This window comes from Grus americana, chromosome 11 (genome assembly GCF_028858705.1).
Source record: "Grus americana isolate bGruAme1 chromosome 11, bGruAme1.mat, whole genome shotgun sequence".
Classification (NCBI taxonomy): Eukaryota; Metazoa; Chordata; class Aves; order Gruiformes; family Gruidae; genus Grus; species Grus americana.
The window spans coordinates 7,095,718-7,110,257 of record NC_072862.1 but is presented as its reverse complement, the minus strand read 5'-3'; the positions used below and the strand labels follow the sequence as shown (position 1 = coordinate 7,110,257).

Here is a 14,540-nt window from a genome sequence, read left to right as displayed (position 1 = left end):
TGGGTGCTGTCGCGTGGGGGGTGCGGGAACCCACGGGTGTCCGGGGGCTGCAGCCCAGCCTGCCTTGCGGAGCTGGCCCGGGGGCGGTGCAGCGGGTCGGAGCCGCCGTTTCTAATCTATCCCCTTCCACGGGGCATTTCTGGCACCGTCCCGCGCTCCTCCCGGCCCCAGCGCGGAGCCAGGACGCACCGTTACATATAGCTGGCGCTCTTTGCATTAAACGGCAACGCAAAACGGCAGGGGTGGGGTGCGAGGTTAGAAATAACTAACTACCTTGAAGGTGCGTTGGGGCGATGCTGTCGCTGCAGCCCGGGGATCTGGGGGAGCAGCATCTCCGGGACTGACTCTGCGCCTTTGCACTTTGTGTTTCAGGGCTTCCCGAGGAGCGCTGGGCTGCTCGCACAGCCTGGCCATGCCACCCTCCGCTAACATGGGGCGAGCCCCCGGCCTGCCGGACGGCGGCTGGGGCTGGGCGGTGGTCTTCGGCGCTTTCGTTTCTATTGGCTTCGCGTACGCCTTCCCCAAAGGCATAGCCATCTTCTTCAAAGAAATCCAGGATTTCTTTGGCACGTCCTATAGCGAGATCGCGTGGGTCTCCTCGATCATGTTGGCCACAACGTACGGTGCAGGTGAGTAAACCTGCACCAGCTCCTGCGGCGCAGTGTGTTGTAAAAGCAGAAATAAGCCAGAAATCCCCGCTCCAGGCCAGCGTACAGGGAAAGCAGCAGTGTCCATCTGCACGGGCACGATCAACAGGTTTATTTTCTGATGGCGTTTCCAATGTTCTTTAGAGAAACAACTAATATGTAGAGCGTAAAGGGGCTAAGGGGCAGTTTTTCCGAGGTAAATTGGTTGTGATTTTCAAACAGGCCTGGTGCCTTCCAAATTTGTCACTGGGTTCAGCGGGTGCAGGCATATTTTGACCCCTCTGGCTGCTTTTTGGGCCTGTGGGGGATTCCAAATGCCTTTGAAAATGTGGTCCGTGACCAGTTTGGTGCTGACATCCCCTTTATTTCCAGCTAGGTTTGCAGTATCTTTGCTGCTTTTCAAAATAGGGCTCGTTTCACTGATGTGGGCACAGCGTTACGCAGAAGCCTTTAGAAGGGGTGAAGTGTCCTCTGCACACCAGAGGCTGAGCTGCGTGGCGTGTGCCGTTGCTGCATCCCCTTCCTGGCCACACTGCCAGCTGCGGGTTGCGTTGGGGGATTTTTCTGAGACCAGAAACAAAACGTGGCCTTGGCCGTGTCACACAGCACCTCCGTTCTCCGAAAGGCACTCAGCACCAGCCCTGCTCCCTGTATCCGAGTGGCAAGGGGATGGGCGAGCTCTTTCAAAGAGACACTGGCATCCTCCTGCCTTGCTTTGACACAAGTTGGCAACTTTGCAAGCGAGAGAGGCTGTGAAATACCAGCATGGCTCAGACCTGGCGTGTTGCTGAGGGTCCCCTACCCAGAAATCAGATGATTAACTACAAAAGTTTTCCGTGGGCATCAGTGAAAAAGCCCTGAGAATAGGCTGGTGTGAAATAGCTGGGTTTCAGCCAAAGGTGAGCATGGACTAGAGCAATAAACAAAGTAATTGCTTGTTTATTGTGGCAGCTTATAACTACAGCAGTGAAATCTTCAGTCATTCTTAATGGTTGCAAAGCAGTGCATAGAATTTTGCTCTTTATTTATGATTTTGATATAACTTTCATGACTCAATGAAAAGCTTGGGCTGCTTTTGATTAAATCTGCAATGGGAGGTAGACAGGAACCACACTCTATAATTGCAGAAAACTTCATCAATATTTATCTTGGCTATTAAAGCAATTCTGAAAATATTCTTTGTTTTTAAAAAGGGATTTTTTTTTTTTTCCCCCCTTAATAATGCACTGTAGTGCTTTTTGGAGAGTGCAGCTGGTAATGAAAGTAAAGATGCTTTGTAAAGGTTTGTAAAAAGGAAGCGATGCTTGAATCAGAGCCTATTGTAATCCACTCTATTGTAACCCACTGCAAAGGCCTGGTCCCACGGAGAGTAACTCTGCAAGGGCTGAGTTCCTATTTGAGAACCCACAAATGGAGCAGTTCAAGGGCAAAACCCAAGCAGCGATTTAGAAAGAGAAATCCTCCGCTTAAGTCAGTGCTGTTGTCCCAGGCCACCCCCTTGGCCTCCCTGACGGGATGCTGAGCCCGAGCCCTGGGGAGTGCTGCGGCTTTGCGATAGATTTCTACTGGGGCTTGTTAATAAATACAGAGAAAAGCACTTTTGCCTCAGCCCCAGCTATATAAATAAGCAGTCTGCAGTGAAAAGGAAACAGTCGGGCTCTGTATAGGCTGAACGGGAGCAAGTGGGTCGTGATGGGGGAGGGAAACACTGCTGTGGGGAGGCAGGCGAAAGGACCACTTGTCATTTAGATGCTGCTTAAATGCTGTTTTAAAGGGTGGGGGTAAATTATGTGGAATGTCTCTGAAGCAGTCAGGTGGAAAAAAAAGGAAAATTAGGCAACCCATGCCTTTCAGTTGCCTATAGATGAATGTCTAGGAAGCTGCATGGTTTGGAAGTCAAAGAGAGATGGCTAATATTTGGTACCAAAAGCATGCAAATGAGTAGAGGCTGCTGTAAACTTCGTGGTTGGGTACTAAAATTAGGACATCACTTGTTGTGCTTGGGCTTTTAATATAGGTGAGTGTGCTAAATGTGTCTCACGGAGAGCAGGGACCGCTGCTCTCCCTGATGGCTGGGTCCCTAACATGGTTCTGTCTTCCCAGTAGCTCAGGGCATTGTACAGTGCAAGCTTCTTCCTGGGGAAATGCTGTTTCTTCCATGGCACTCAGTCTTGGGTAGAAGTTAGCTGGGGCTCAAGGTACCATGATGATGATTTTATGACTTCAACCACCATCATCCACAGTGAAGCAGTGGGAAACCCTACTCTCTCATGGGGTGGAGTGGGTGGAGGAAAACCTTGACAAAGCAGCCCCAAAAATCATGGCCCTTCCGCAGACTGCCACGTGCTGAAGTGATACCCCATCGCCTGTCCCGTAACGCTGCAACAAATGCACCAGTTACCTCTCAGCTGGGGGCTCCGTGGCTGCCTTTGTGGGTTGTTGCCAGCTCTGCTTTGTGTTCCAATAAAAACGTGTTCCCTCACCCTCTTGTATGGAAGAGATGCTTCATGCCTGACCATGACCGAGCAAGGAACATGCTCTGCAGATTAACCCTGCACCTGCAGCACCTGAAGTTGTTCACAGGGGTGTAGATGGGGGGCTTGAGCCTCTCAGTGTGCAGGTCACGGCCGATGAGCTGGTGCTGGAGCAGGTGAAATGCTGCTCTGATCGCCTCTGCCTTCTCCCATCTGCAGATTTTCCAACTCACTCTCTTCTCTTTCTCTCCAAGTGTTTAAGCCAGTGCCATGTACTCTGTACCTGGGATGTTGTAGTGGGCTTTTATCCCAATTAACTGAGCATCGCCTCCCTTTTTGCAAGGAGCTTTAACTTTCCCTCCCATATGCTATTATATAGTAATATGGGGGATGATCCAACTGGGCACTGTTAGACTTAATTGCAGGCGATTGTACCTTTGCACCTTCCCACTTGCCTTGCAGTTGCTCAGAGTTATGTCCATTTAATAGTCCTTCCCTCCTCTGCTCTGCTCTGGAATAAGATTTATGCTCATTTGATCGTCACTCTCTCTGCAGCGATCCAGGCTGAGACGCCAAATTCCTCAGTGGCTGCAGACAGGGCCACGGTGGGAGTTTGCAGAACGTGGAGCAAATGACACACGCGTGCCCAAGAGCCTATTTAACACATCTAATTTGATTGACTGGGTATTTAATGCCGGAGTGGGTTTGACTTATGAATGACTTCAGTGATTTGGAAATTCCCATTAAAGGAACGGGGCGCTGGTTTCTGTGAGCTGCCCGTCCTGCTCTGCTGCAGTGCCTGTTAGAGCTGTGAGGATGCCCGTGCGGCAAAGCTTGATTTACTTTGCTGAAAATCTAGAAGCTAGTTAAACACTGGATTTTGGTTAATCTTTTCTGAAAAAAAGAAATTCTAAAAATGCCAAAGTAAGCTTTCAACATAGTCCTGAGTAACTAGTAGAGTTACTAAACCAGGTAATTATTGCCATGGCTTGTCCATTCCTTCCCCTCCTCTCCCAAATCAGTGGTGAGGCAGAACTGTCACAGCCTGCGTGGAGGTGCAGGGGTGGGTGGGCTACCACCACGCAGGAACCACGCTGGGTGCTCTGAGCACCTCCTATGCGACGCATCAGGCCCTGTGTCCTGAGGGGCTGGAGGGGCCAAGTGGTGCATTTGCTGGTCCCAGGTGTGGGCATCTCTGCCACGAAAGGAAAGCCCCAAACTTGCCTCACCTCCACCCCTTCCCCCTGCTCCAGCAGCAGGAAATGGCCATGATTTGGAAGGTGGCCACATAGATCAAAAGCTTTCCTCAAGAGTGCACGGGCTCCGCTGTTTGCCCGGTTGGCTTCAGGGAAAGGCTGTGGTGTTGCTGTCCCCTCCGAGGTGTGCGGCCACATCTCTGGGCTCGCGGAGCCAGGACTCAGGGCAGCGAGGCAGGGCTGGGGTTGGCTGCCTGTGAGCTGGCATCCGAGCACGGGGATGTCCCCACAAGGACTGACCCAGCCACCCTGCTCTGCTGCCTCCATCCCCGGGAGCTCCGGGCAGCCGTGCCGCCCCGCGCCTTGGCAGGGTGCGGAGGGTCTGACGCTCTCACTGACAACAGCTTCTGTTTGCAAACATCCTCGGGAGACAGTCCTTGTTTCCTTGGCGTGCTCGTTGGTGTGGGGACTTGTTTTTAGGCTGTGCTGCTTACTGTGCAACAGAGCTTATGTTTGCATTTCATAAATAATGCAAATAAAGCGTATTTTCTGAAAGTACTTGCATGAACTAACCCAAATCTCCACTGGAGTAGCTCTGTTGACTTTGACAGCATGGATGCAGATTTACAGTGACCACCTGAGGCTTTGGCTTGTAGCACCAGAGCAGTTCTCGTTTTTCAGACTAAAACTGAAAATCAGCAGCCGAGACTGTTTCTGCCCTTCACTTTTTGCTTAATTCCCCTAGGAAGCTGTTTTACACCAGCCGAGGCTCTGGCAATATATATTGCAGAAGTTTTAATGTGTCTTATCCCCCAGTTTCTTAATCTGAACTAGGTTGCAGAAAACAATTCTGTCACTATAATACAAGTAGTAAAACAGATTAGTGTGCAGTAAAGTGGATAGCCTGGACTTTATGATAGGGTACTTGTAGTTCTCGCCAGTGTTCATGTTTAGCAATTCCACGTTTCCAGCTGCGGAGGGCAACGGGGAGTTTGTGAGTGAGGAGCACGAGGGAACATTGCTTTTCTCTGACCAAATCCTGCAGGGTGAAACCCTATCAATCTGATAAAGGAGGATTTCTGTTTTGCAATGTTTCTACTTTTTTTTTGTCATGGGTGAAGAGCTCATTCCTTACCCCAAATGAGAAAAGTATTACAGAGCAGAGTCTTTGACGGATGGAAAGAAAAGGAACCAGGATCTGTCCATAAGGGACCAGGGGAGATGCCATCATCCCTCCCTACAGGTGCTTTCAGTTGCACCTCAGCTCCCAGGTATAAGCTCTGGGGGTGACGAGGACACGCTAATGTTGTCAAAATGTGGAGCATCACAGGGCACCCGTCGTGCTGCTGCATGCCCTTGGCAGGGTTTCCTTTTGCAAACTGCCTCCTTGGACTTAGCTATACCAACACGAGATCAAAGTTCCCAAGGTCTTGCCTCATGTGCAGGAATGAATTTTGTCCAGGAAGATAATCTTAAATAATGTAATTGCAAAAATAAAAGCCTTTGGCCTTCATGCCTCCTGACTTGGGCCAGCTGTGTTCACAGCACCAAACTGAGCTGCCCTTTTCCCTTTTTTAAGGGTGACACATTTTGAGCTAGGCCACAGATGAGCCCCCAGAGATAACCATTACCCAGGGAAAGCAAGAGGCAGTTGAGCTCCCAGGAAAGAAAAGATAAGCAATATTAATTTGCTAGTAATTCAGTTGCCCTATTCAGCATTGGGGGAAGCAGCCAAACAGTCTAAAAATAAGAAATAGTGCTGCCACTAATTTAATAGCAGCAATGTTCTTGTAGCTGTTATGGTCTCCTCTAAGGCTGTAAGAGAGGCAAGAAGTGGGAAGAAGTAATGTCTTTTATTATGGCCAACAGTTAGAGTTTGAACAATGAACCGGCTCTCTGGCACGTGTGCCAGAAGAGAGAGAATAATTTAATACCTAGGACAGTATCTGCATTTTCAGTTGTTTGTTTTTTTTTTTTTTTAACAGTGACTGTGTGGCCAAAACACTCCTTTCATCATTGTAATGAAACAACAGAAGTCATCTGAGTGAAACTGAGACCAGATTTCAGGTGATAAGCTTGAACAGCTGGGTCTAGAGCAGGAGACATCTGAGCTTATTTTTTGGCTCATTTTTGAAGAATCTCACTTTCTTTTGCGATTGCTGTGCAGCCAGCCTTGTGCACATTTGTGTACAGTTTGTAGATGTAAACATGTGGTGTTTCTGTTGCCCCTTAATACATAAAAAGCCAAGTTGCATCAGGACCATACCTTGGTTTTATTCAGTATATAGTGCAGTGGAGTCTTGGTCTCAGTCTCACTATTTGCTGCTGTAATACTCGCCCCAAAATCTCCAGGGTGCTGTTCTTACAGATCGAAATTTCTATTAAAATTAGGGAATCACTTTCTGTCTGTTTTCTGAGACAGGTGCAGAGAGCCACCTTTTGCAAACACAAGAGAAAAGAGAGCCTTTCTCAAGTAAAAGCCTTATCCTGAAGCCAGCCAGTGTTTACTACTCTTGTTATTCATTATTTATTGTTTTGTAATTGGATGAAATATCCAAAGATTTAATTCTGGAGATGCTCCACAACTGAGTCTTTTCTCCAAAGAAACTTCCTCCCAGAGCTTGTAACTGCTTAATAGAGCATCTGCTAAAGCAGCAAGGAAGAGATTGGGAAGTTGAAAGTCAACCATTGACCTTGAACATTTAATCCAAAATTTTATAGCTGTGTTTTATTACACTGCTAGCATGATAAATTGCAGTGACAGGTTTGGAAAGCACCTTACAACATGCAGTGGTGTAAAGCTATATTAATAATGAGTTTGATTCTGCAGTTTTTAACTTCATCAAAACTGCCAATGGTCTCTTCTGGTCTGGTCCAAACCTCATCAAAACCTTCTCTGCCTCCAGAAGACCTCACCCAGCACTCTCCACCCATCCCAAGTGGTGCAGTTGTGAAGTACGCTAAAAGGGGAAACTGAGGCATGGGAAGGGAGATGGGGGGGGGGGGGGTTTCAGGGACAAGCAGCAAGTCCCAGGCCTCAGGAGGTGCAAGCTCTCTGCAAGCCAGCTTTGGCTGAGACATTGCCTGATGGGCCACAAGCGCCAGGGCAGGGTGTGCCCTGACCAGTGGAGGCTTTACCTGCTAAAAGCTCAGTAACGGGGGTGCCTGACAAAATTGTGTATTGCACATTACCCAGCATTTTGCAGTGGATTTTCTGTGTGTGGAGTCCCAAACGGATGGGCATCCCCCTTGCTGCGGGGAAGAGAGCTATTTGCATGAGAGCAGGTTGCCTGTGTGGAGCATCCTACGGGGCTGTCGTCTGCTTTAAGAAATAATCTCTCCAAGGTATGAGTCCTTTTGCAGATTCTGTGCTGACATGCTGTTGCTGCTGTTTTCATCGCCTGCTGCTAAGAAATGAGCTGCCGCAGCATGTGCTGGGGCTTCTTCCTGTTCTTTGAGCAACCCTGAGCCCCAAGCCTCTGAGTTCCCATACAAGTGGCTTCACTCCTAAAAAGCAAGGAGGTTATGCTTGTGCGTTACGCTTGGGTGGTTGCACTATGGGCTTCCCATCATTTTCTGTAACTTGGGCTTAGCAGAGAAATAAAAGGGTCAGTACTTGGGCACGGTTTGCATTTGGAGATGCTCAGCCCATACAGATGCAGAGTTGATCTGTGGTGCGAAGATTTTCTTTCCAGGAAATTCAGCATCTGTGTTCTCTGGGTCCTGTGTTGTGTCTGACCACCGCGTGAGACGCCTCAGTTATCTGAGGGTGTCTGAAACGACATGGGCACCTCCTCATCAGCCCTTAGTGCTGAGCGAGGGTTATGAGAGAGGAGAGGGAGAGGAGGGGAGGATAGATGATATTTGCAGTAATGTAGCATGTGTCAGCTCTCTCTACTTATGTGCTTACAGCATTGGTTCAACAAAAATTCTCAAGTACGGCTTTCACTAGGATTTCCCTAGGCATGTGCTTTTCCACCTGGATATTTTGTGTAGGCTGAAAGAAAAGGAGTATCTCTGTTTATCCACAGTGGATATCCAGCATCCTGCCATCATGGCCCAAGCCCAGGCAGGTACTCCCTGCGTACCCGCGGCTCAGCTGCCCGGTGCTGGGTGTCATCCTTTCGCTTATCCTCACCACCTCTTGGAGTCCCACCAAGAGGCAATCAGCCTCCCCATGTCATTGAAACAAGATGTCTTCCCACGCTGGGGCCATCCCCGGGGTAGTAGCACCGTTACGATCTTGGATTTTGTTAAGAAAGCCAGGTGAGGAATGATTTGATTTCTGTAATGGATGGTGCTGCAGATTCATATACTTCTCTTGACTCTCAGAGAGCACTCAAGCCCTGCAAGGTCACTACGTATGTGCTTATATTTTTTATTTTTTTAAATAGCCCTGTTCTACTTAAAAGCGATAATAGCACTTATAGGTTCAGGTGAAATATTTCTGTGTTCGTGGACTTGGTCATAAAGCTTTATCATTTCGCCCTTCATTGGAGCTAGCAAGGTCACCAGGCAGCAGTAATAGAGATGTGATAGACTTAATAAAACCCGAGATTAATAAGAACTAGGAAGAACAAAGCGAAGAATTTTGGTTGGGGAGTTGTTAATGCTTCATGGACAGGTGTTAAGCCCAGGAGTAAGTTATAATCCACTCCCCTCAGTGAAGTTCAAACACGTGAAAGCTTCTTCCCCCGGTCAGTACGGCACGTGGTTTGTGTGCTGCCGTAGGAAGGAGTGCGAGAGCTTTGATGCCAACCTGTCCTGCAGCATTGCAGCTTTTCTGCCCCTGGATGGCTCTTCGGCGTAGCTGGTCTCTTGGTCAAATTATGTATGGCTTCCAGGAGGTGGACAAAGCTCTTTGGAGAGCATGGCCAGGGAGGGGCCAATTTGCTTGTGTTAAGACTGGTAAGGAGGGGCTGCTGATCCCAGGGAATAGGTGTTTCAGCTGCGTAGGGAACTCATGTTCTGCAGCTGGGTTTCAAATGATGGAAGGGATAAAAGTCTGCTGTCCTCCTAAAGCAAAAGGTTAGCTAAAATATCATGGGAAAGAAATTCAAAAAACGTGAAGTCATGACCTTCTGAAGGTCAGCGGCTGTGATCTGCTGTGTGGGCGAGATCCAAACCAGCAGTCTGGGGAAACCACTGAGCACAGGCAGCTGCGTGCTCGTCACCTGCGACGCCATCCCCTTGCAGGAGTGGATATTTAATTGCCTAAATACGAAGTGACACGAAGGACCTTGGCTCCAGCCCCAATTTTGGAGCTGTTGGCCTGTGGCTTCTCCGTGCGCCGCAGGAGCAGCGCGTGTCAGCTGTGTAATCTGGAAATTGAAATGCCAGAGCACTGATCAGATAAGATTGCTGGATAAGGAAGAGGACGCTTTGTCTTTCTGAAGCGTGGGCCTCGTCTGCTTTGTTTTTCTTCTTTTTTTAACAACAGGATGCTGCTGTGGCAAATGCATGTATTTCTGACGGGAGGCCAGGGTCCCTGGCTTCTCAAGGACGTGCCTGGTGGGTGCAGAGGAGGGAGGGCTGCCATGGCTTGGTTTCTGCACCAGACCATTACACCCGCTACCTTCTCATCTGGATATGGTGGCAATCCTGCCCAGGAGACCCAGCACCAAAGAGCCTGGACCAACCAGTTTGATGACCGAGTAACATGCGTCCGGGTGGTGTCCCCTGTGCTTGGCTTGTGCATCTCATGGGGGTTGTGATGAAACTGCAGCCATTTCCCCCTTTAATGTACAGACCATTTTCCTCCCCTATGGGGAAGAAAGAGAGGCAGCTTCTGGTGACGGGTTAGCTCTTGGAGCTGCTAGTGCGTATGCTGGCTTTCAGCCTCATTTAAAAATTATTTGCAGTACAAAGTACTACTAACAGAAGGCATCAGGGCAGTTTAGGGGTGGACAGGTCTTTGGAAGCTGCCCTTTGGGGTCTGGCAGAGGGGTATCTGATACCATGGCTGTCAGCTGGGGCGTTTGCTCGCTGCCGCTTGTCCTCTAGCACCAGCGTGCACAGTCATCCTGTCTCCAGCAGCACTGCCTGAGGAAGAACCAGTTGTGTGGGAGCTCCTCAGCCATTGCAGCTGCAAAACAAACCATCTGAACCAAGCAGTTGAGACTATTAATAGACTGTATTATTACCAGGTACCAGCAATTCTTCTCCTCTGGTGATTTGGAGCAGGCACGTGCAGGGCTCATTTAACATGGGTCAGCTGGTGAACGGCAGTTCTCCAAGCCCCGGCGACAAATACTTAAGACCATGAGCCACCCCGGTCCTGGACCTTGGACTTCTCTTGTAGCAAAGCAAAAGACTGAAAGGCTGCACATTTTAACCCTCTCATCCCTTTCCCCCTGCCTTTGGGACTGTGCCCTGTGTTTTCTCAGGCCTTTTGGGGCGTGCATCGTTACTGGGTGCTGATTGCTGACGCTGATGCCCTCCACCTCGGGAGGCCGGTGAATTCGGAGAGCGTGTTAATAACGCGGGGGCACTTGCTTTCATTTGTGGGGTAATGAGGAGGTTGCTCTGTTACAATGGGCTGGTACCCTGGTGGATAAATTACAAGGCCAAAGGCAGTGTTGTTATGCCACCAAGGGAATGAGATTATTACTGAGGAAATTGCAGAGCTGCTCCTGTCATTGCTTTACTACTAGTGTAGTAATAGACTTTGGTTTATTAGTATAAATTATTTCCCCCCCTTTCCTCCCAGCTGAGTACGCTCCGCTCCTTCTTATGGCCCCAGTGACTCCACGTAGGCAACGCCAGTCACGTCGTGCTGAGTTCCTTAGTGTTATCTGTGTTTTCACAGCAGTTTGGAAAATATTAACGTTCTGGGCAGATCTTTTGGTGCTGACCAATGTCCCTGTACAGTAACAGCTCTTTAGAGCCACTTGTCACTGCCAAAAAGTGGGAAAAGCACTGGTGGTCCCAAATCTGCCAGCACTGGGGTCCGTGCAGTGGACTATTTTAATATTGCTATTTTATCATCTGCGTGGCCATCAAATGGTCTTACCAGAAGACATGCGATATTTGCAATGGCTCTGTGCCACTTTACACTGGTAGAAGGTCAGTCTTGTGAAACCTGGGAAAAAACCCACGTTGCATGGAGGCCTCTGGGTTACGGGTTCAGTCTTTCAGGGTCTCAGCTCTTAGCTGCTTCTCCGAGAGCCCTGCACAGAAATATTTCAGCAGAAATTCATCCAAGTCAGGTTCCACTGAAAAGGGGAAAAAACTATTTCTGTTAGTATTAGGTTAAGGTAAAAAAAAAAAAAAAAAAAAAAAAGACAAACATACTTTACAAATAAGGGATATATATATGGTCAGAGGTATAGGAGAGAAGAATGTTTTAGTCCTTGTTAAAAATACATTGATGTTTTGCATCAACACTGGAAGTTTTGCAGCTCATAAAAAATTCATAAGGCTTATTGCGGAAAACAGGCAATTCAGGTGTCTATTTTTTGAGCACTGTCATACTTGCAAGGGTTTAAGCCAGTCTGGATTGATATTTCTTGTTAAATGCCAGCTCTGCGTTATGATCCTGTCTGGATCATAGTTCAGCGGCTCAAAAAGAATAAATGACAAGATGGCCCAGCTTTGTGGAGGAGAAGACAGGAGAGTCCAGGGTATTTTGCATTTTCTTTATGGTTTTACAATCTCCTCTTCAGGGTCCTTTTCACTTCTGCAAACACAAAACTCAAGGTGAAAAGTAATTGGACAAGCTAACAAATGAGTTAGGGCTTGCTTTATTTCCCACCGGCGAGTTCCTGTGTTTTGCTTGCCACCAAGATCAGCTTCTTTGACATGGCCTTTCATGTACCAGCTAACAACGAATGGAAATCTGCCACAGGTATGAGAAAAGAGAGGCTTTATGCAGGACAGGCGCTAAACCAGCATGATTTATATGGGCTGAGGATAGTGCTTTACATTACATCAGTCTTCCAGGAGTGCCATGATCCCAGCAGCATCTTTAGGGGATATTTGGTGTGAACAGTTGCTCCCTAGACTGTAGAGTTTTTCTGCAAGCAGAACCCCCTTTGTATGCACCCTGCTCTGCAAGGGCTTGGGGTGTACACCAAGGCATTTCTGAGCGGGCTTTCCTTGCTCTTACCCAGGCGATGGTGGTAGCTCCACTGGAGAGCGTGTCCCCCAGCAGTGCCCTGCGAGCCAGGGGAGGTGCAGAGCCACGGGCACGGCTCTGAGCAAAGCCAGCAGCAGGATGAGGCTCAGCATCCCCTCGTGCCCTCTGCTGTCTGTGTCATCTTCTTGCGATGGATGATAAATGATCACTGCATCTGGAATTTTGTCAGGAGGGAGGAAGCCACTTGCTGGGTTGTGGGAGGGGCTGCTTTGTTTCCTAAGGCTGGCTGGGTGGAAATGCCATCCCTTCCTGCAGTGAAGCACTGGCACTCCTGTGTCATCAGCCTCATCCTTGTATTGGGGTGTAAAAGGGTGATTAAATTTTACTCCTAATTTCCTCATCAGAGGTTGTGATGCCACCATGGTGGTGGAGGTGTGGGGACAGTGCTGGCTGGCTGACACTAGCCCTGCCTGCTCTGGTCCCAGAGAAGCCATGCATCGGGGACACGCTCAGCACCTGAGGTGGCTTTTGCTCCTCACCATGACTTTTTAGGGACTCTGACAGCATTTGTGTGGCTGCTTCTGCAAGGTCAAGCCAGGTAAATGGCATCTTTTTAGAATTTTGCCAGCTGTTTTTCTTGCCCTGTCCTCACCTGACTCTGTAAATTAAGAGACAAAAATCACCCCGACTCCCGTTAGCTTCTCCTGCTGGCGGCTCGCAGGAAGGAAGGATGATTTAGTCTGGATGCCAGGCCAGGGAGCCTGTGGTTCCTGCACGTTTGGCCGGGCAGGTATTAGCAAGTAAAGGTGCCTTGGGATCTGAGCTGCACGTGTTGTTACCATAATTGGTTTCTGTGTGGTAATATACAGTATCTTTATTCTTTTCATGCAGGCTGAGTAAGTGGTAAATGACAGGTCCTGCTTTTCAATTCCACCATGTTTCCAGGGGCTGTCACACTTCTAATTTTTGCAATAGCTGCAAGCAAAGCAGTAATCATGTTTCCTATTTCCCACAACTGCGGTGCTGGCTTTGTTGTTCCCTCTTCTTAATTCTTCTGCCCTGACTTGAGCTATTTGATGTTTTCCGAAGCTTTCCAGAACACCGTCGTTAAAGTTATCTAATGTTTGATGGCTAATCAGCCCCCTGCAAGAAATACACTACGGGTGGCACGTGGCAGAGCAGGGCAGGAGAGGTGCATTTAGATCTGTTGGGTGTGATGCTGATCACTGAGGACATCTGGGCAGGGTGAGGGTGTACGTGTCTGTGCTCAGTGTGCCTGCCCAGGGTGGCAGGGTTTGCGTGCTGAAGTGTGCACAGCTATGTGACACATCGCGTGCGCCGGTTGCTGCCGAGAGATGGGACAGCTTTTGAAAGGCTGCTCCATTAAAGCCTATGGACGTTTCTGTAGGTTCAAATGACTTAAGTGGAAGTAATTTTGGGGATGTGATTTTGCGTTTGCTTCAGTGCATTTGAAAGGTCTGCTCAGGACTATTACAAAACATTTGGCCTATGAGCAGCAGCTCAGGGAAGTTTGGTTTCCCAACTATTTGAGGCCTTGGGTTGGATTCTCTGATGTCTTATAAAGGTCTAGCTGATGCTTTCCCTGCAGGTTGAGTGCTCATCATGGCCTTCATCTGTTTAGTCCAGATGCTCTGCTCCTATTTTTTTCCTCTAACTGGCTGCATTTAATGTCTCAGAGGTCTCTGACCCTCAGTCCTACGTGGGTGAGATCAAATGCTGTCACTCACAAGCGTGTGCTGTGATCCTGTATGCCGTGCTTCTTTAGCAAAGCAGGTTCGCAAGGCCTGGGCTTAAGGTTTCAGGCTGCGAAGGAGAAAGGCTCATGTTGCTTCTGAAGTTTGTCACAGTTCCCTGTGAGCGCGGCCCAGCCCAGGCAGATAACAACTTTGAGACCACAGCTCTCCCGCCCAGGCTGGCAAACAAGTGGGACTGATTATCCCCCTGAAAAACTGATAATGCTGGTTACAGCAGATGAAGGCTGTTTGCTGAAGGTCACGCAGACCTGCTGTAAAGCACTGCTGAGAGATCACGCAAGACAAGAACAGGGAGCAATTGCAGTCTCATGGCTTAATAAGTGATGGCTGGGAAGTTGGGATGTGGTTGGGGGCACTGCATGTTCAGGGAG

At 48.8% G+C, this 14,540-nt stretch overlaps 1 protein-coding gene across 7 annotated transcripts in view; it reads left to right on the top strand.

Annotated features, from left to right (window-relative positions):
• The window catches only part of LOC129211520 (monocarboxylate transporter 2-like), a 50,202-nt gene that overhangs the window by 19,160 nt on the left and 16,502 nt on the right, over positions 1-14,540 (top strand). The window contains exons 1-2 of one of the 7 annotated variants that reach the window (XM_054838729.1): positions 144-280; positions 373-629. The exons of 5 other annotated variants lie outside the window; for them this stretch is intronic. In XM_054838729.1, the coding sequence (XP_054694704.1) occupies positions 413-629 (217 nt within the window). In that variant the 5' untranslated portion in view covers positions 144-280; positions 373-412. Of the gene's footprint in view, positions 1-143; positions 281-372; positions 630-14,540 lie in introns of those variants that run through there. One more of the 7 variants, XM_054838731.1, reaches the window with a different exon arrangement.